Source organism: Vigna angularis, chromosome 10, assembly GCF_016808095.1.
Source record: "Vigna angularis cultivar LongXiaoDou No.4 chromosome 10, ASM1680809v1, whole genome shotgun sequence".
NCBI lineage: Eukaryota > Viridiplantae > Streptophyta > Magnoliopsida > Fabales > Fabaceae > Vigna > Vigna angularis.
In genome coordinates, this window is record NC_068979.1 from 29167775 (window position 1) to 29188422 (window position 20648).

Genomic DNA, 20648 nt, shown 5'->3' on the forward strand with positions numbered 1-20648 from the left:
TAACTAGTGTAAAAAATATTTTTTATAACTATTATTGGTTATAATCCACCAGGTATAAAAACTGGGACGATGACATTATAGTAAATAAGATAACATTTTTTATATCAGGTATAGTTATAACATGTGTAGAAAGTAGACACAATGACATTTTTATAATAAAGAAGAAAACTTTTTATACGATTATAACCTATAACAGGTATAAAACACAGACGTGGTGACATTTTTTTAATAAATAAGAAAACTTTCTATATCGATTCTAATTATAATTGGTATAGAAAGTGGTTTTTAATTCATCTATCGTAGACATATGATGAGTGCATATTTATGCTTTCATTTATCCTTTAATCTTGGACTCTTAGTTGGTTTTATACTTTAAAAGAATATTTTAATTAAGATTTGTTATAATTGAGTTTATTGGGTATGAGATACAAAAACATGATAAGAAAAACACCAAATATTAATGTTTAATGTACAATATAAAACACAAAAAAACTATGAAAATATTAGTTTTAATATTTTATTATTAAATATTTTTATCAGTTATGTTACTTTCATCTCTACTTATAAATGAGTCATGCATCTATTTCACACTACAAAAATTTACAATTTTTTCAGGGGTTATTTTTTTCATTTCCGACGGTTTTAACCCCCGAAAAATGCATTACCCGCGGTTCAGAAACCTCTGGGAAAAGCTACGTCGCTAAATAATTACCAGCGGTTTTTCAAAAAACCGCTGGTATTACCGCAGGTTTTGGAAAAACCGCCGGTATTACCGCAGGTTTTGGAAAAACCGCCGGTATTACCGGGGGTATTATTTGTGTTTGTGTTTATTATGTTAGAACACTCATACATTTGTTTGTTTTATTTGTGTTTGTGGTGATGATCGTATAATGTGTTATATGGAAGTTCATGTAGGAATGCATATGTTGCTGAAGTAATGTGATTGACGAGATAGGGGTTTGCAATAGGAGTTTATTTAATGTTTTGTTTACTTTATGCCGAGGATTAAGGATTTGTAAGAAATTATTTATTTTTCGTTTCGGATTTGGATAAATGATAATTAAAGTTGTAATGACTATATTTATTGGGAAGTTTTAATTATATTATGAATTTATCAAATTCTTTAATATTTGATATGCTAAGTGACTCCTAGATTTTGGAATGTTACAAAGAACCTTAATCACGATTTTGTTAATTTTGATTGAAGTAAAGACTCCTAAAGAACCTAAATTGAGTTTTGATTAAAGAAAAGACACATGTATTTCTAAGTGGCACATCGTTAGCTAGGTCATACAAAATTTAACTTCGTTGGTGATCGAAGACTAAATCCACGAGTTTCATAAAAAAGAGGATGAAAATGAAGCAAAATTTAAAAGAGAAGTTAAAACAAAAAATACATGATAATTGAGAGACAAAAACATATTTAATCATACTTTTATTCACATGTATAAATATTATTCAGAAGTCATTTTAAATACTCATAAATCTTATTTTAATATTGTAATGACGGTTTCTAGGATAAATTACTATTATCTATAATCAATGTGAAATGTCTATAATAACTATAAGACCCCATTGAAAATTTTCCATTGATGCAATCAAATATTGTTACAAAATTGAGAATTATTTCTTGTATTGAATGTGCAGCTTACATTGTTGATATTCACAATCATCGCGCTTGAAATTAAAATAGAATTCATATTATTATGGTAATTACAAGGACATAAATACTATTATAAAAGTATTATGCAAGAAGAAAGGAGAAGCTTTGATGAATTTTCTGAAGGGTGTTAAGACTATATGCATGCACAAGGTGGCATAGAGTAATCATAATATACCTAATTTGAAAATAAGCTGGAAGAACAAAGTTATAGGAGACCAGAATTGGAGAAGGTGAGCAATATTCCCCAATTCATGATGCATGAGAATATTAGTAATTAATCATACTTTAGGAGGTGGAAGTATCCATTTTGAGCCTTCTATCATACCAAGACCAAGGTAATTTTGAACCTCTGAGTATTGAAGTTTCCTTGTCAATTTAGAACGCCCTGTGGCATCTGCACCAGGTCCTGTGTTCATGTACTCCCCAAAATAAAGAGTTCTGCAGTTGGAAACAAATATTTATTAGAAGTATATAATTAAAATAAAGAAAATAAGAAGTTTATAATTGCGAATTAGAAAGTTACTTGTCATATTCCTTTTTATTGTTGTCACTCCATCCTTCCTTGTTGAAAATGTTGCCTAAGTTACAGTAAGAAAAGATCACCGTGGAATAACCATACCAGGCTCTTCCCAAGTAAACACCTGTTCCAGTTCCAGTAAGTTCACAATGGACAAAGGAGAAGCCATTATCCTCTTTCGTACTTTTTCTTGCTTGTGCTGTTATAAAAGTTAACCCATCATCGCCTAGCGTTCTTAGTTCACAATTCTGCATAAAAAAAAACCTCAATGCTTATTTTGAATATTAAATGGAAATGGAGTTCAGGAATTCTTATATATATACCACATATAGTGACTTTCCACTTCCAAAAATGTAATCAACAGTTCCTTCAATGAAGCAGTCTTTGAAAAAATGTCTATTTGCATCATCTAATAATGTGTCTTGGTAACTATAAAGCTGACAATTATAAAATGTGGCTTTGTCTGCAGAAATTCGTAATGCGACTGCTTGACCTCCTACCGTGTTTAGAGTAGGTCTTGGTGCGGAGTTCTAAAACATGACATAAGAAATATAGTATTGAGGCATTTCTATCTTTTGGTTGATATGATTTTTAAGAAATATAGTATACTAACCCGAACTATTATGTTTGCCCCCACAAAGTAGTCTGATAAAATAGACAATGTCCCACTTTCAACAGTGCCATATTGTTTTGCCGTGCCCCCATAGGTCAATGTTGGCATTTGCCCAAGGGTCCCGTAGAAGGTGATGAAAGGTTTTGTGCTCTCAACCACGATTTTCTCTTTGTAAGTTCCAGGTCCAATATGCAAAATTACACGCTTCTTATTTCCGCTAGGTATGCTTTTAAGGGCATCGGTGATGGTCTTGAATTGCCCTTTGCCATCTTGACTTACCTTAATAATTGTCTTCCCTTCTTCAGCAGCTACTAATTCCTTATCTAGGGTACTCTTTCTGCTTTCTAAAGACTTTACATTATTTGAAAACCATTGTCCCAATTGAGTCTTATCAGCCGGCATTGGTGTATCGGTAGACAACACAACTTGCGTTGTTAGAAAAACTATCGTCAGACTCAGCTTGATGCAAAATTCTGTATGTTTTGAGGCCATATTTGAACCTATTTTCTTGGTAAGAATTGTTTTGTTTTTGTGAATACAACATTGCAACTCAATTTATAAGAGCAGGGCCTCTAATTTTGGCACATTGCTTATATCTAGGAGTGTTATTTTTATTCAATGGCCCTTCTCGTGTGAACCTAAAATTAACCTAGAGGCAATTCAAGTTATTACACTAGATCATACACGTATATATATTCAAACCGAAAAAATTTTCTCCACACAAAAAATAGCACAAGAAAAATAGGTCATAAACCAATTAGCAAATTATGTAAGGTAAACTTATATACGTCATTACGTAAAGCAAACTTAATATATTTTTCCTATTCTTTATGATTCGGTTTTCTTATAAAAATTTATTTTTATAAAGTATATCATGTTAGGTATCGCACCATACCTATTAATATTTATTCACAATTTTAAGCTTTAGATTAATATACACGTACTCTATGATGGTTAATAAATTATATTTCTTAGTGTTATAAAATGTATTTATGAACACATTTTTTCCAATTTCTTTTCATTATTAGTTAAAACATGCTACACTATATGAAATAGATGCATGACTCATTTATAAGTAGGGATGAAAGTAACATAACTGATAAAAATATTTAATACTAAAATATTAAAACTAATATTTTCAATTTTTGTGTGTTTGATATTATACATTAAAAAACATTAATATCTTGTGTTTGATATCTAGGTGACACATTTCAAAAGTACTAAATGCCTCAATATCTAGAACCATGAAAGCTAATAACACTTACACATTTTGTACTTAAAAACACAACTTTTTATGACCATGTGGATCATACAAATTTTATGTTTTATTTTTATCTTGATGTTAGATTGTGGCCATGACTGAAGGGTTCATCTTTGGAAGAATGATATTGTACGAGAAGAAGATGATGGTGCTACCTACATATGCGATTTGGAAGTCTATGTTAGGTTACTTACTATATATGGAGGGTGGTTCTTTATTAATGGTGCAGTGGTTATTCGAAAGGATTTAGGGTTTCACGTGGGTGCTTCTACCTGATTGGTTGCGTCGCAATTCTATTGCAGGTTGCTTGTGATTTCGAATAGAGGTGACACTGTTTATAGTGGTAACGACAAGATTTTTGCAAAGAGGAACTTGTAATGTGCGTATTTGTGAGAGGGTACTACGGTAGTTCATGCTGGTGTTGTGATTCTGTGCGTGGAGGTCAGTTATAGTGCATTGAACAAATCCGGTGGCTCATGGTGGTGGCAGCTAGGGTTTTTGTGCGTGGAAGTTAGTGGTGGTGCATTGAACGAACCTAGTGGCTCATGGTGGTGACAACTAGGGTTTCTGGTGGAGAAGATGGAAATGAAGAGGATGATAACATGACAACCTATCATTGGTCAAATTTGTTTATGGTGGATTACCCTATAGTAACATCTTAAAGGATCTGATTTTTACGAGTGGTAGGATGGGTAAAAATATAAAGATAGGGAGTATATAAGAAAATGCTGATTGAATGACTCATTGACAAAATAGGGAGTGTATGAGTAAAAGTTAGAGGTGTATAACAAATTTTTGGAAATTTGCTAATTTTGGCCTGAAGCTTTTGGAATAATTTATTTTCATTTTATAGGGAATCAAATTTAACTTCATCTACATCAGTAATGATTATATTATTCAAAAATAATTTATGCAGCAAAAAATCACTTTTGAAGATATTTTTATTTCACAAATTTGATAAGTTTAATTGTCACAAATCTTATCTAATTCAATTTTTTATAAACAAAAATTTAATTAAAATTTCAAAATTAAACCCAGAATGAAAGCATAAATATGCACTCATCACATTCCCGCATATAAAATAAGTAAAAGGAGAATCGTTGCACGCGTTCATCATATAGATACGAAAAGTTCACTAATACAAAAATAGTCTTTTAAGTCTCTTAATTTAAGTCTGTTTTCAAAATAATAGACTTAATAAATGTGTCGGGAAATTTTTGTAAATAAATGTCATATTTTAAACGTGTCACCTGTATATCAAACCCTTGATATTATTGTGTAATGTATAATATAAAAATATTATTAAAATATTAGTTTCAACATATTTTTATTAAATATTTTTATCATTTGTTACTTTCATGAGATTTACTTATAAATGAGTCATGCATCTATTTCATGTAGCATGTTTTAACTAATAATGAAAAGAAATTGGAAAAAATGTGTTCATAAATACATTTTATAACAGTTTAAGAAATATAATTTATTAACCATCGTAGAGAGTACGTGTATATTAATCTAAAGCTTAAAATTGTGAATAAATATTAATACGTATGGTGCGATGCCTAACATGATATACTTTATAAAAATAAAATTATTTTCCTTGTAGCATTTTTAATAACAAAACCGAATGATAAAGAATAGGAAAAATATATTAAGTTTGCTTTACGTAATGACGTATACAAGTTTACCTTACATAATTTTCTAATTGGTTTATGACCTATTTTTCTTGTGCTATTTTTTGTGCGGAGAATATCTTTTCAGTTGGAATATATATACGTGTATGATCTAGTGTAACAACTTGAATTACCTCTAGCTTAATTTTAGGTTCAGAAGGGCCATTGAATAAAAATAACTCTCCTAGATATAAGCAATGTGGCCAAAATTAGAGGCTTTGCTCTTATAAATTGAGTTGCAATGGTGTATTCATAAAAACAAAACAATTCTTAGAAAGAAAATAGATTCAAATATGGCCTCAAAACATACAGGTTTTAGCATCAAGCTGAGTCTGATGATAGTTTTTCTAACAACGCAAGTTGTGTTGTCTGCCGATACACCAATGCCTGCTGATAAGACTCAATTGGGACAATGGTTTTCAAATAATGTAAAGCCTTTAGAAAGCAGAAAGGGTACCCTAGATAAGGAATTAGTAGCTGCTGAAGAAGGAAAGACAGTTATTAAGGTAAGTCAAGATGGCAAAGGGCAATTCAAGACCATCACCGATGCCCTTAAAAGCATACCTAGCGGAAACAAGAAGCGTGTAATTTTGCATATTGGACCTGGAACTTACAAAGAGAAAATCGTGGTTGAGAGCACAAAACCTTTCATCACCTTCTATGGAACCCCTGGGCAAATGCCAACATTGACCTATGGGGGCACGGCAAAACAATATGGCACTGTTGAAAGTGGGACATTGTCTATTTTATCAGACTACTTTGTGGGGGCAAACATAATAGTTCGGGTTAGTATACTATATTTCTTTAAAATCATATCAACCAAAAGAGAGAAATGCCTCAATAATATATTTCTTATGTCATGTTTTAGAACTCCGCACCAAGACCTACTCTAAACACAGTAGGAGGTCAAGCAGTTGCATTACGAATTTCTGGAGACAAAGCCACATTTTATAATTGTCAGCTTTATAGTTACCAAGACACATTGTTGGATGATGCAAATAGACATTTTTTCAAAGACTGCTTCATTGAAGGAACTGTTGATTACATTTTTGGAAGTGGAAAGTCGCTATATGTGGTATATATATAAGAATTCCTGAACTCCATTTCCATTTAATATTCAAAATAAGTATTGAGGTTTTATTTTGTGATGCAGAATTGTGAACTAAGAACGCTAGGCGATGATGGGTTAACTTTTATAACAGCACAAGCAAGAAAAAGTACAAAAGAGGATAATGGCTTCTCCTTTGTCCATTGTGAACTTACTGGAACTGGAACAGGTGTTTACTTGGGAAGAGCCTGGTATGGTTATTCCACGGTGATCTTTTCTTATTGTAACTTGGGCAATATTTTCAACAAGGAAGGATGGAGTGACAACAATAAAAAGGAATTTGACAAGTAACTTTCTAATTCACAATTATAAACTTCCTATTTTCTTTATTTTAATTATAAACTTTTAAACAATATTTGTTTCCAACTGCAGAACTCTTTATTTTGGGGAGTATATGAACACAGGACCTGGTGCAGATGCCACAGGGCGTTCTAAATTGACAAGGAAACTTCAATACTCAGAGGTTCAGAATTACCTTGGTCTTGGTATGATAGAAGGCTCAAAATGGATACTTCCTCCTCCCAAAGTTTGATTAATTATTGTTATTCTCATGCATCATGAATTGGGGAATATTGCTCACGTTCTCCAATTCTGGTCTCTTATAACTTTGTTCTTCCAGCTTAGTATTTTTAAATTAGGTATATTATGATTACTCCATGCCACCTTGTGCATGCATAGTCTTAACACCCTTCATAAAATTTATCAAAGCTTCTTCTTTCTTCTTGCATAATACTTCAAAATAGTATTTATGCCCTTGTAATTACCATAATAATATGAATTCTATTTTAATTTCAAGCATTATTGTGATTATAATTCTAATTATTAAATACATAATCAAATTGATATTGATGATTGTCAACATCAACAATGTAAGTTGCACATACAACACAAGAAATAATTCCCAATTTTGTAACCATATTTGATTGCATCAATAAAAAAATTTGATTGAGGTCTTATAGTTATTATAGACATTTCACATTGATTTATAGATAATAGTAATTTTCACTATATGATTCTGAATATTGATGATAATATACTATGAACTCTCTAATATCATTACCATCATTATTAAAGTATGTTACTTTATCTGTATTGTAACTATATTTTATTCCATTAATAAAACAATCTTATGTTATTAGACATTTCAAATTCATTATAGATAATAACAATTTACTCTACATAAATAGTGTTGGGACCAAAAACGCTATGAGACATCAACAAAAAATTACATGTTAAGACAGATTTTGGAATGAGTATCATAGTTTATTATGGAAAAATTAGCAGAAAAACATAAAAAAGACTCGGTCTTAAAAACCTTGACATCGACAGCTACTTATGCATAAGAAAGGTGTTAACACCCGAAAATAATTACTCGAAGATGGTACCTTTAATTAAATGTAAGTTTCCAAAATATTTAATTTTCTCCTAAATAATAGAAATATATACAAAAAAATGTATTTTTTTTAATTTAAGGGATCGACAAGAATTAATCCCCGCTCCCATGTATTTCATTCCCAATAGAAGATCAGGGTTCACTTAGTTCCTAAATATCCATTTGAAAAAATATTGATTTTGAATTTTTGAAAATTTTATATTGTTTAGGTGTTTTTGAATTATTTCAAAATATGTGTCACACAACATGAGCAACAACTAAACAAAAACCAAAAGAAATGACTAACAAATTGGAAATGTATAAATAAAAACAGAGAAAAATTGACAGTAGCATACCTCCCAAACTCAATATTCACTTTAATGTTACCCTTCGTCTCATAACATAAAATGGAATTTAGAGGTAAAAGAATAATATAAAGAAAAAGAGTGGCCAATGTTGCCACATAAATGAAAGGGAATTAAAAGTTTCGACAAAACTAGTACCAATGGTAGTCCTACTTGCAAACTAGTACGTATGGTGGTCCCACTTGTTTATTTCTACATGCAAATCAAGCAATTATCCATGTACAACCTTTACCACCCATAAAGCAACAACAAAAATATGTATCCTTATTACTAAATATAAAACGAAAGATTACAACATATAAAAAATCATTTTTGTATATAAAGAATGAAGAATAGATATTCTAGTTAAACAAAATCAAATATTTTGTCAAATATTCTATGAATTATGACTCTTGATTCTAACTGTTCACAATATTAATTTTCATTATTGTATAATATCACAGTAATTACTATAATCATTGATCAACATTAGTTTAGGAAAGTATTTGACTTAATTAGTATAATTATAGGATCTTGATGGTACATTACTTCTTGTATTTAAACACATTCAATACCATTTTCTAATATGATATATCATAGCCCTCAAACAAATAACTCTTGACCTATAACCAAAAGAATAGTGTCGGCAATGAAAAAAATACCTCTCATCTATAATCTTTATCAAGTTGGACATAGATTACTATCCACTATGAAAATATCTAGTCCTTCTAGTGATTTGAGGTTGCAAACTTGATTGTTATATGCTAGGGACACTAGAATGTCCAAACCAATTCATTGTTGTAGACAACATAGCAACGAAAATCAATCCTAGTTATGAGGATTGGCAAGCCCAAGATCAAACTATTCAAGGATATTGATGAATTTTATGTCAATTGACATTGCAACTCAATTTCTTTATTGTGAAACCCCCAAATAGCTTTGGAATGAAGCTCAAAGTTTTGTTGGTGCACACACCATTTCCATAATCATCTACCTGAAATTTGAATTTTACAACAATTAAAAAATAGACATGAAGATGGAGCAATATCGTGGCAAGATGAAAAACCTTTTTGATAAGTTAAAGTTAGCAGGTTCACCAATATCTAACTTTAATTTAGGGATTCAAACAGTAAATGGTTTGAACTATGATTACAATTTAGTAGTTATCAAGTTGTTTGACAAGATTAACATTATTTGGGTTGAATAACTCAAATGTTAACCTTTGATAGCATATTAGATCAACACAATAATATAGCATCGTGTCCCCACAGATCACCATGAAGCTTTCCAGTGTGTTTTGTCCTCACTCGCACACTTTCTGGGAAAACTTCCCAGAAGGTCACCCATCCCAGAATTACTCCAGGCTAAGCACGCTTAACCATGGAGTTCTTATGAGTCAGGCTACTGAAAAGCAAATGCATTTGGTGATATGAGTAGCCAAATCAATACCTTTAAGTTATCCTTCAACTGTATAGTCTCATACCTATACAGTCTCCAGATCCCTCTCATTCCGGTGTATGTTCGATTCGTCCATGTACCCCTTCCACCCGAAGCTGCCAGGAGCCGCTCCTTGTCTGTGTCCCCTGCACCATGCCTCTTGCACCGGCGTCACTCCCCGCCCTCGTTAGTGCCCGGATGTCACAATCTCTAGTGGCTAATGATTTAGTGATAGTTCTAGCTTCCTCAACACTCTTCATCGTCATTGCACCTTGTGCTGATGCGTCCAACAACATTCGGTTTTGTGGCCTTAATCCACTGTAAAACATGTTATGTTGAGCTACTTAATCAAATCCATGGTTCGGACATTTCTTGAGTAAAGCCTTATATCTTTCCCAAGCTTCATAGAAGTGTTCATCTAGGCCTTGAGAAAATGTTGCAATAGAAGCTTTGACACTCATATACTTAGATGGAGGAAAGAATCTAGCTAGAAACTTCCTTTCCATGTTTTTCCAAATCGTCAAGCTTTGGTTTGGGTGAGATTGTAACCAAATTTTGGCCTTTCTTGTAACTGAAAATGGAAACAACCTAAGGTAGACAACTTCCTCATCATTAGGATATATTCCTAAGGATTCACACAATTCATAGAACATGGCCAAATGGTTGAATGAAACTTCTTAATCTAATCCAACAAATTGATTTGTTGTGGTAATTGTTAAAAATAGGAGCTTTTATATCTCCATCCATGAGAGGGATGAATTGGATTTAAACCTTTTTCTAAATCTTTAAAGAGTTCTTGAATCTTGAAATCAATAAACAAAGTTAAATGAATCAACCAAGTAAAGAAAGATGAAAGAAAGACCAAAGCACACATATTTATACTGGTTCACCTTCTCAGAAGCTTGCATCCAGTCTTCTCCCAACAACTTGAGTTGAGAGGGAATCCACAAAATCAAATTTAAGTTTGAGAATACAATGAAACTCTCAATTGTCATCATCATCACTCTCAAATATGAATACAACACAAACAAGAGAGGAAACACTCACTCTACACCAATACAAGAAATGAAACTCTCAATCTCTAACCTGGCTAACCTAGTACAGGTATCACAACACTCAAACAAATGATAAATTGATTAAAACACATTCTGATAGTACATATGTATTAGTCCAAATGAAGTCCAATTGATTTTGAATGAAATTTTGATTACTTGATCATCAATGAAGCTTGAAATCCTCAAAGAAAACTTCTTGAGAAAACCTATACTCAAAACTCATAGAGAATGTTAGTATATGCCAATTAAAACGTTAAAGAATCATGTCTCAAGTATAACTTATATAAAAAACCAAATCATGTTGCAGTTTAATCGATTATGTTAATAGCATAATCTATTAAGTTTTTCTTTTTGTTTTAATGAATTATTGTACTTATGTAATCAATTATTTAGACATTTATGTTTATAACTGCCTCTTTCAACTAACCTATAACAGATAAGGTTATTTGTATAATGGATTAGACTTTTCTCTCTATTTTAATTGATTATGGAATTTATATAATCGATTATTTTGCTAGTTAACTATGTTAGTCATCAATTTGTCTTTCTTAATAGATTATGTTATTTATATAACAAATTATGTATTTCTACCTGTTTTAATCGATTATGTAACTAATTGCTCATATTTTACCTTCTAAGTATTCTGATACTTCTAACACTAACGTGTTAATAATTTAAACAGGAACATATTACACAAATTCAAATTCGTGTTATTACCAAGTTATTAATTGGCCATAGGATTTTAATGTATCTTTCATATTTTGTAAAACTATTATTGAAAGAATTATGTAATTGTTGTTTTAAAAAAATAAAGTTTTCAATTATTTTAAAATGAAAAGTTATTTAATTATTTATTTTGTTAGATAAATAAATAAATTATTTTTTATTATTAATAGATAAAATTATTCTATTAAAAACAACACGAAATGTAAACACATCCAGTTGACTTAGATTGTCCGAGATATTCAAAACCCAAATAGAGTGATTCCAAGTGATATGAAAAAGTCAGTCAAACTCGGAGCGCCACTATTATAACGATGATTATTGTCCTTATAATTTAATTCTTATAATTTAATTTAATATCTTAAGACAAATCGCACTCACACATAACAGTACGGAACTTTCAAATTTTAAAGAATTATATAAAATCCTACGAAAAGAAACTTGGATGAAAATTGAAAAAACTATTAAATCACTTTTTATATTGTTTATTTCTTCTTAAATTACGCGGTTTCTGTCTCTTCGAAAGCAGAAAAAGAAGATTTTGAACTGAATCATCATCAACCACTCTCCCATGGCTGGGTATGTAACCTTTCTCTTGCTTATCATGTTCGATTATTGGACTCTACTTTTCATTAGGATCTTCCTTTTGGAGCAATGCTGGGCTCTTTTGATAGAACCTCATTATTATGGCCCAAATAGGGTTACTTAGTAGCATATGAAAAATTGTTTCTTTTTCTGTGTTCTGGTTGTGTTGCTTCATCTCTGTGGTTCTCCTTGTTCTATGATGGGTAAAGAAGTGGAAGTTCGTACATGGGGTTAGTTTTATGCAAAAAAATCAAAGCTTTTTGTGTAATGGTGGTTGGTGAGTTTGTCTCTCCGCAGTTTAGTGTTCTATAATTGATAGAAGATTCGAAGGTCTTACATGAGGTTATGTGAAGAATATTTTTTTTTTCGTATTGGTTGATTTTCAGTGTTGGGTTGATCTCTAACTACCGTGGTAATAGTTTAAGATTGAAAGGCAAATGAAAAATCATGAAACCAATTAAAAATTTATCTTTCTTTTTTGGTTTTCTTTACCTTTTGAATGTTGACCTTATTATTTGATTTAACTTCACCAAATTTGAATAAAGAGATCATCAACTAGTACTTGCTTGTTTGTTGTTAACTTAAAAGGAAATAGCAGTCCACTGCGTAATATGTGTCGAGTTCTGAATTAAATGCTTAAATCCACGCAATGGCCTTATGCAGTTTTGCTTTCACAACCAAATAATAAACTTTTTATCTTGATAATGCCCTTGGTTATGCAGACCATCATGGTTGGTTGACAAAAGTAGAATTGCGACCAAAATTAAATGTGCATCAGGAACATGTGATCCTGAAAAGATTATATGGAGCAGCAATCCTACAAAGCCTTGCCCAAATTGTCAACATGATATTGACAACAGTGATGTATGTGCAGTTTCCTTTTTAAAATTTCATTGTTTATTTCCTGATTTCATATCATCAGTAGGTCGGTACATTTTCTTTTGTTAGACATTGCATTTATTTATGTGGACTCCATTTCTCGTGTTCATTTTCAACTTCCCTTTAGTGTACTTTTATATACTTTAGCGTGAATAAAGATTTTATGCAAGTTTTGTTTGTATTTTGTAGTGATCCAGTAAGATCAGTTTAAATATTTTAATGTAACAAAAATGGAGAGGTTCAGCACTTATTCCGAAGTTGAGGCTTCCATGAATAGTAACTACGTGAGATTGGAGTTTCTGTTTTAACTGAACTAAATATAAATTTAAATGGGAAAGAATTTGAGTTTTGACTTATTACAGCGAATGCAAATGGCAACTTTTGTTCCATGTTAATTTCATTAGGAGTAACATTCATGTTCTATTTTATCAGATAAAGTACTAGTTCTTTGCCCTTACTTTCAGTTTCAAACTATTGCAGCGTAAGTCTATTACTTTTGGGTACGAGATGTGCTTATTTGCTGCTATTTCATCTTTTGTGTTGAATATCATTTGCTTGGACGTAAAAGTGCTCAATGTACTTATTCTACACTAAAATGGTCATGGTTATCATGCAAAAAAATCATAGGTTATGGTTGAGTGCATGAAGCCGACATATCTGAGGATTGAAATAGGGCAATATATCAGGTCAATATTGAGCATACAATGAGTGAGTGACAGCCTGAAACCTATATCGGAAGATTGAAAATAGAACATTTGAATGACTATAAAGTATGCATTTTGTGGTGCTAAGTTGGTGTCTTTGCATTTAATAGCATGTAATGAAATGTGGTAATGTTATCTATACTTCCGTGGGTTTAGTTAGGTTGGAATTTCCTAACTCAAACTAAATGTCCTACACGATCTTTGTTGCTAGAGTATTTTCTTTTTGTTCTTTTCAGTTTTCATGCCACATATTTGAATTCCAAGAAAGATGTCGTAAAATTGGATTTAGCATTTAAAAGTTAAAACTGAAAAGCATAACGAGGTTCATCCCTTAATCCTATAGTGCAAGTCTAACAATTGAGTATGAATGCTTTGACATTTGATTTTTTTTTCTCGTGATAGGTAGCACAAGAGTGGCCTGGCTTACCAAAAGGTGTCAAATTTGATCCATCTGATCAAGAGATAATCTGGCACTTGCTTGCAAAAGTGGGGGTAGAAGGTTCCAAACCTCATCCTTTCATTGATGAATTTATTACTAGTCTTGAAGAAGATGATGGGATTTGCTATACTCATCCTAAAAGTTTACCTGGTTAGTAGTGCAAATTTTCCAAAATTTGAATTCTCAATTATTTTTCAATCAATACAATATAAGCTATGATGAAAATTTTAGGTATTAAGCAAGATGGAAGTGCTTCGTTCTTTTTTCATAGAGCAATCAAGGCTTACAACACTGGCAACCGAAAGCGTAGAAAGATAACAAGTCAAGATTTTGGTGAGGCCCGCTGGCACAAGACTGGAAAGACTAAACCAATTGTCTTGGGTGGGGCTCGAAAAGGATGGAAAAAGATTATGGTTCTGTATGAAAATAATATAGGAGGAGGAAAAGATGAAAAAACTAATTGGGTTATGCATGAATATCATCTAGGAGCAAAAGAAGATGAAAATGATGGGGAGTACATTTTCTCTAAAGTGTTTTACCAGCAACAAGTGAAATTGGGTGATAAAGATGATCAAGATGTTACTGAAGCAACTGAAGCAACAATTGTGAAGGTGGTTCCAAACACTCCCAAATTGGTGACACTTGATCCTCCTTGCAACAAAAGGCATTGTGCAAATCTGGACCAAGGACAAGAAACACATAGTCTACTGGTAACACCTTCAACCGTATTCTCTTGTTATCAAATATTAGTTATGAATATTTTGCCATGAACACTATTGTTATTGTTTGTTTTGCTTATGTTATCGGTAGAGGAAATGTATAAAAAAATTTGATGAATATACCGTTTTAAAATGTAGGTACATATTTGTCCTCGGTAGAAGTTCTTTACATTTACAAAGTTTCATATTTGTTTTCCTGTTAGTGACCAAATAGGTCATATAGGATGGTAGTGGTCTGGTATCATGTTGAGAATGGAGAAATTGAGAAAGAATATAATTGTCATGATTATAAAACTAAGTAGTTGATCTTATATAATCAGGGGATATTAAATCTCCTCTATTTATCGTATTGATTCTTTTTTCTCAACATAAATAAAGCATGCATGCTGAACCAAAATGACTCAGTTTTAGCTTAATGTTCTTCTCTCATATGTTGTGGATCCTGTCTCAGCAAGTACATGGTGGTTGGTTACACTCTTAGTCCCGGCACGTAAATTAACCATGCAGCTAAACTTCTAACACGTTTTTTTCTGAAGTTATGGTATTTCTTTTGCTAGGTGCTGCCTGCGACGATGTAGTTTAGTGAAATTATGAAATACCACTGACTGAAGTTGATTATTTCTTTCTGTTTGTGTTCTGCTTCGTTCATTCCAAAGCTGTCTCAGATGGATTGTTTACATGAAATTCAAGATGATTGCCAAGAACTTGCAACTGAATCTCAAAATGAAGGGGTGGAAAATAAAGAAAGTAATGCTGAGGAAGGCTCGAAATGGTGGGACAGCCAGTCACAGAATATGTTGGATTCGCAACAACTGGTTGAAGCTCTGTCTCTGTGTGACGATCTCCTCTACAGCCAGTCTCCCAGTAGAGATGGAAAACATGAAGATCATAAGAGCCAACCTGGTCTTTCTGTTTATGCTCAGCTAGGACCAGAATGTCTGAAGAAGGATATTGAAGAGTGTCAAAATCTTGTTGTCCATGATCCTGCAAATATAGTGAATGATAACCCTTCAGAGATTCGACTAAGTCAGCTGGTATTTTCGTGTTCCCAAATATTGCATGAAATTGAAATAATTTTAATGTCATTCTAATGCGTTTTCTTGTTTTTGTAGGAATTTAGTTCACAGGACAGTTTTATTTCCTGGGGATACAACAAGGCTGTGAACTAATTTAGTTCCTCACCTTGGCTAGGGAAATACTTTTCGTAGCTGCATTTTGTTGTGTCCTATCTTAATTATGGGCTAAAATATTTTCCATTTTGGCTGAAGTAAACTCAATTATTACTCGCTGTCTGATTGGACTGTAATGAAAGACAATGAACTTTATTGCTTGATACTTTGATCAACTGGTGCTGTAATTGTACCTTGTTTTGGCTTGTCGGAGTTATTGTAAGAAATAATAACTCATGTTCCAGGATGTAATAAGATTACGCATGCTGTTAACCATTAAATATGTTACAACCACCCAAGGATATGCAACTTGGATATGCTCAAAAAAGTTTTTGAAAGCTAGCCTAATCGACTCTAGAAACTTGCCACCTTCAAACTACCGTAGTAGAGTTGAAGGGGTGCTCCACAATTTATAAATGAATGTGAGGGATAATTGCATTGAACACCCGTTTGAGTTACTTTTTAAAGATGTTCTGTGTTATGGTTCGAAATATGAGTAGTATTAATCTTTTTTTAAAATTAACAGTAGTTAAAGGAAAGCTATGCTATTTTTTAAGACAAGCAGAGTAAGTAGAATTTTAATGTTAACATCAAGGAAAGTTATCGTTTTAATGATGCAATAAGTCAGTAAGTTCTTACAATTTTTATAGGGTCTTTAGGGCTAGTAATATTGCTGCTAAGAATTAGATGTTTCTATAGGCCAACTTTAGGCACTTTAGTGACAAAGAAATAGAGTATCAAGGACTTAATTTTCACGATCAAAGAGAAAATGTGGTTGAACAAATTTCATACAAGCTGTAAGCTGTTTTTATAAACTATCTTAATGAATTTATATCGGAAGTCTACAGTTGGCTTGCTCTAACTTTGATTGCACACACTCACTAAATTGTGGGGCAAATTGAATTATGAAAATTCTTATTTCAGAAACTGAAGTTCTGAACAACCAGATCTACACATTTAGTTATGACTTCCAACCAATTAACTTGCTAATCATTCCTATTTATAACTCTGCTCACTTCCAAGTAGTGCTATCAAAATGAGTTAGAATCTGCGGGTCAATTCATCCGACCCACCACAGTTCAGACTGGGTTGGGTTTGAAAAAAATATTTTTTTTATACAGGTCAATTTTCAATCTAGCTCACTTAGTACCCGGTTCAACCCGGGTAAGCCGGATTGACTCACCAATCCACCTAGTTTAATTTATTTATTATTTTGTGTTTCAATATTATTAGTTAACATTTTTTTTATTGTATTGTAAATAGAAATAAATAAAAGGATGTTTCAAGAGAGCAAAATGTTATAAATTTATCCATTCAAAACTATAATCTTATAAATGGATAAGTGACACAAAAATTATCAATATTATAAACTTATTTATTTGCTTATTGAGTTTTCTTTTGAATTACATTTGACTTTTTTATTTTTTGAATTTTCTTTAGAGTTTAATATCATTTTAGAGTGAAATTATTTAAATTTGAATTACAAAAAACTTGTAATTTTTTTTAATTTAGAAAAAACTTGTAATTAAGTGAGTTAGTAAATCAACCTGTTTAACCTACCAACCCATGGTGGCTTGGACCGGGTTCGAATTTTTTCGACTCATTAATAAATGAGCCGGATTTGGTTGGCTCACTAAGTGATCAACCCATGATGGGCCGGACTGGGTTAAACCGGATGGTCCGTTTTGACAGCACTACTTCTAAGTATTACAATTTATCATAATAAACTAAAAATGAATTTCGGACATTTCATGTTTTTCTTCATAAGCTCTTAGTAAACAAGTTCTTTCAGTTACACTAATCCGAAGGCTTTTTTATGCGTAAGTCAGTAATTCTACCAAGTATCAAACAAAAAAATGAGCCTCAAACATACAACTTTTGGCTGTCTAATAAGTGAATTATTATGGCTAGCTGAAGGGTGACAAGTTGATAAAAGAAAAATGCTTGCCTCTAACATTCTACTATCTCTACACTGTCCTGCTTTTGTTAGTGTTTTGGGATGTTATAGCAGCTGTATTTCATAATGTACGTATAATGCAGTATGACTAGTCATATGCTTGCCTTATATTTGTCTTGTCTTAACTCATGCATTTGTGTATCGAAAACAGTCTTGTGTCTTTTCTTTTCTTTTCTTTTATAATTTTCAGTAGCTTTAGATTATTTTAGCTTTCATTTCACTTCAAAACATAAATAGAAAAAGTGTAAGGTCCATCCGCAAGAAAACTTGGACCATTTTGGAACTGATACATCCGAATCAGAATGAATTACAACTCACACCAATCTTTCAACATGGCAACAAAATGTTGTAATCTTGCAAAGGTTTGTTCATGAACTGTCCAAAGATTCCCTGATGGACCAAAGCTTAATGCTGGCTTTGCTGTTCACTAGTCGGCACAGACAAATATGGACATGAAAACCTCTCTGGCTGTGACAGTGACGAGGCTCACTCTTTCAACTAGATTGCATTATCCATTGTACCTTATCCAAAATTCACAACAAAGTATTCCAGACATGGTAGAGTAGTCAAAGGAATCATGACATATTTCTCCTAAGTTTTGTTGCTTAACCTTACTCTTCCCTGTTACTCTACAGTTTTCAATAAAGTTTTGCTTGGTATTTGACAACAGCTTGATGGAAATTACACCAGGTAAAGTGATATAGGTCAATCCTAGAATCATTCAATTCTCTTAGAATTTGACCTAAGGTTACAGGAGGAAAATATGTTATGATCATTAAATTGGGGTAACTTTGGAAAAGGAATATTAGCCAAATACTTACATTTTTCAGAAAACATTTTTTTTTAAATCAGAAGAGAAGATCATTAAAGAAGATGTGAGTGAGAGTTCGATTTTGTAATTTCCATACTTTCCATCAAGAAAAAAGAGAGTATGTTTTAGAATATTAGGTCTGGGATAAAAAATAATTACATACTGTATCCATTCTTTTTTGTGATGAAATAATGCAACTGCTAAATAGCATATTGTGACTTAATAATCAATCTTATTAAAAAGTGATTTAGTTCTTCAAAATTAAATACATAATTAAATAGTTCTCGTCAAGATTTACAATGAAGCTTGAGAGAATTTTTAGTATTTCATTTTATTACTCTCTCTTATTTTTTTTTATAGAAGTAAGCTAACATTCTGATGAAGCCTGAGAGTATTTTTTTTCTTCAGCCTTTCACTTTTCTTATATCTTTGGTTAGAGGAATTTTACTCTGATAGATCAAAGAGATTTCATTGCTCAATTTTGATGATGTTATTTTTTCGTATTCTTCTCTTCTTTTCCATAATCATCTTCTTCTTGTTAAGCTTCTATTAATACACCTTGATGATATAGTTGTTTTGGCGATGTTTGTTTTGAGATTTGATAATATAACCATTTGACGAAGCTTGTCTCGAGATTTGATCACTTCTGGCTATTGATGTAGGTGTCTGTCATAGGATGAAGTATTTTTTGTCAAAGCAGACAAGTTTTTCATAATTTTGTCAAAAGCATATTTGACTTCTCATTTGGCACGACTTTTGATTAACAGATCATTCTTCTTTTATCTTTTTCTTTCCAACGTTCATTTTTTATTCCCATAAGATAGGGTAGATGAACGCTTGTAGTAACTATCCTGCACTAGATAGAACGAATGTCTATACAACAAGTATGTCTTATTTCCTATTTACTTTGATGTTTTTAATCGTTGAACATTTAGTATTTGTTTAGAGTTTTTTGAACAATTATTGTTTTACTAAGAGTGTGTTTGATATCTTTTAGTCCGTAAGATACTTTTTCTTGGTCAGTGTTTAATAAGAATTTGTTAGGAGTAGGTTGTACTGTATTTGGGTCATGATTTTCTAAGGCAAGACCATTCATGAATGTCGTCCACTTATGTTTCATTTAGGTTTTAGGTGGATGCGTGTAGTACATTCATTAGATATCTTTTGTCACTTTTGTTGTTTTTGAAGGTTGAGCATTTAATGTCATTTAATGATTGCTCAGAATAACAAAGTGCTTTTCATTTTCTATCGTTGAGGTAGTGTTTAACAATTTCTAAAGATACCAATCATTGAGAAGAAAATTCATGGTTGGACGAAGTAACAATTTTAGCTCATGGTATCATCTAGACTGATGTAAACGCATTTTGTGATTTTTCCTTTTTTAGAGCAAGAGCGTTTAACAAGTTATTTTGCCTATTAAATGACCGAACGACTTCATAAAGCCCCAAACAGCTCCCACAGATCAAAGTACATTATTTGCATCTATGAACAACAAAATCATGATCAGAGTACGCCATTAGAACCACTGATCACCGGAGAGTCGCATAGGAAACTTAGATGACACATGCAACCACAAATGGTGTGCATGCAAAGGAAGAGAAATCAAACCAAAGAAAAAA

The 20648-nt window shown here is 32.0% G+C and overlaps 3 protein-coding genes and 1 non-coding gene across 5 annotated transcripts; 3 read left to right on the top strand and 1 right to left on the bottom strand.

The window, feature by feature from the left end:
* Positions 1-1777: 1777 nt before the first annotated feature.
* LOC108335015 (putative pectinesterase 63) lies at positions 1778-3298 on the bottom strand. 2 transcript variants are annotated; one of them, XM_017570933.2, is made up of 4 exons: positions 2794-3298; positions 2504-2710; positions 2187-2428; positions 1778-2101 (listed from the first exon to the last, which is right to left on the bottom strand). In XM_017570933.2, the coding sequence occupies exons 1-4, from the start codon at positions 3283-3285 to the stop codon at positions 1942-1944; spliced, it is 1101 nt and encodes a 366-aa protein (XP_017426422.1). In that variant the 5' UTR covers positions 3286-3298; the 3' UTR covers positions 1778-1941. The 2 variants fall into 2 exon arrangements, with proteins under 2 accessions (XP_017426422.1, XP_052725786.1); XM_052869826.1 differs by lacking the exon at positions 2504-2710.
* A 2709-nt stretch (positions 3299-6007) lies between these two features.
* LOC108335014 (pectinesterase PPME1) lies at positions 6008-7547 on the top strand. The gene is made up of 4 exons (XM_017570932.2): positions 6008-6512; positions 6596-6802; positions 6881-7122; positions 7208-7547. The coding sequence occupies exons 1-4, from the start codon at positions 6021-6023 to the stop codon at positions 7365-7367; spliced, it is 1101 nt and encodes a 366-aa protein (XP_017426421.1). The 5' UTR covers positions 6008-6020; the 3' UTR covers positions 7368-7547.
* A 2792-nt stretch (positions 7548-10339) lies between these two features.
* Positions 10340-10446, top strand: LOC128194562 (small nucleolar RNA R71). The gene has a single exon (XR_008245937.1). It is a non-coding gene; the product is annotated as a small nucleolar RNA R71 (small nucleolar RNA).
* A 1759-nt stretch (positions 10447-12205) lies between these two features.
* Positions 12206-16427, top strand: LOC108335071 (SUPPRESSOR OF GAMMA RESPONSE 1). The gene is made up of 6 exons (XM_017571005.2): positions 12206-12345; positions 13074-13215; positions 14337-14523; positions 14605-15083; positions 15749-16126; positions 16205-16427. Exons 1-6 carry the CDS (start codon positions 12338-12340, stop codon positions 16259-16261), a joined length of 1251 nt encoding a protein of 416 aa, XP_017426494.1. The 5' UTR covers positions 12206-12337; the 3' UTR covers positions 16262-16427.
* Positions 16428-20648: the final 4221 nt, after the last annotated feature.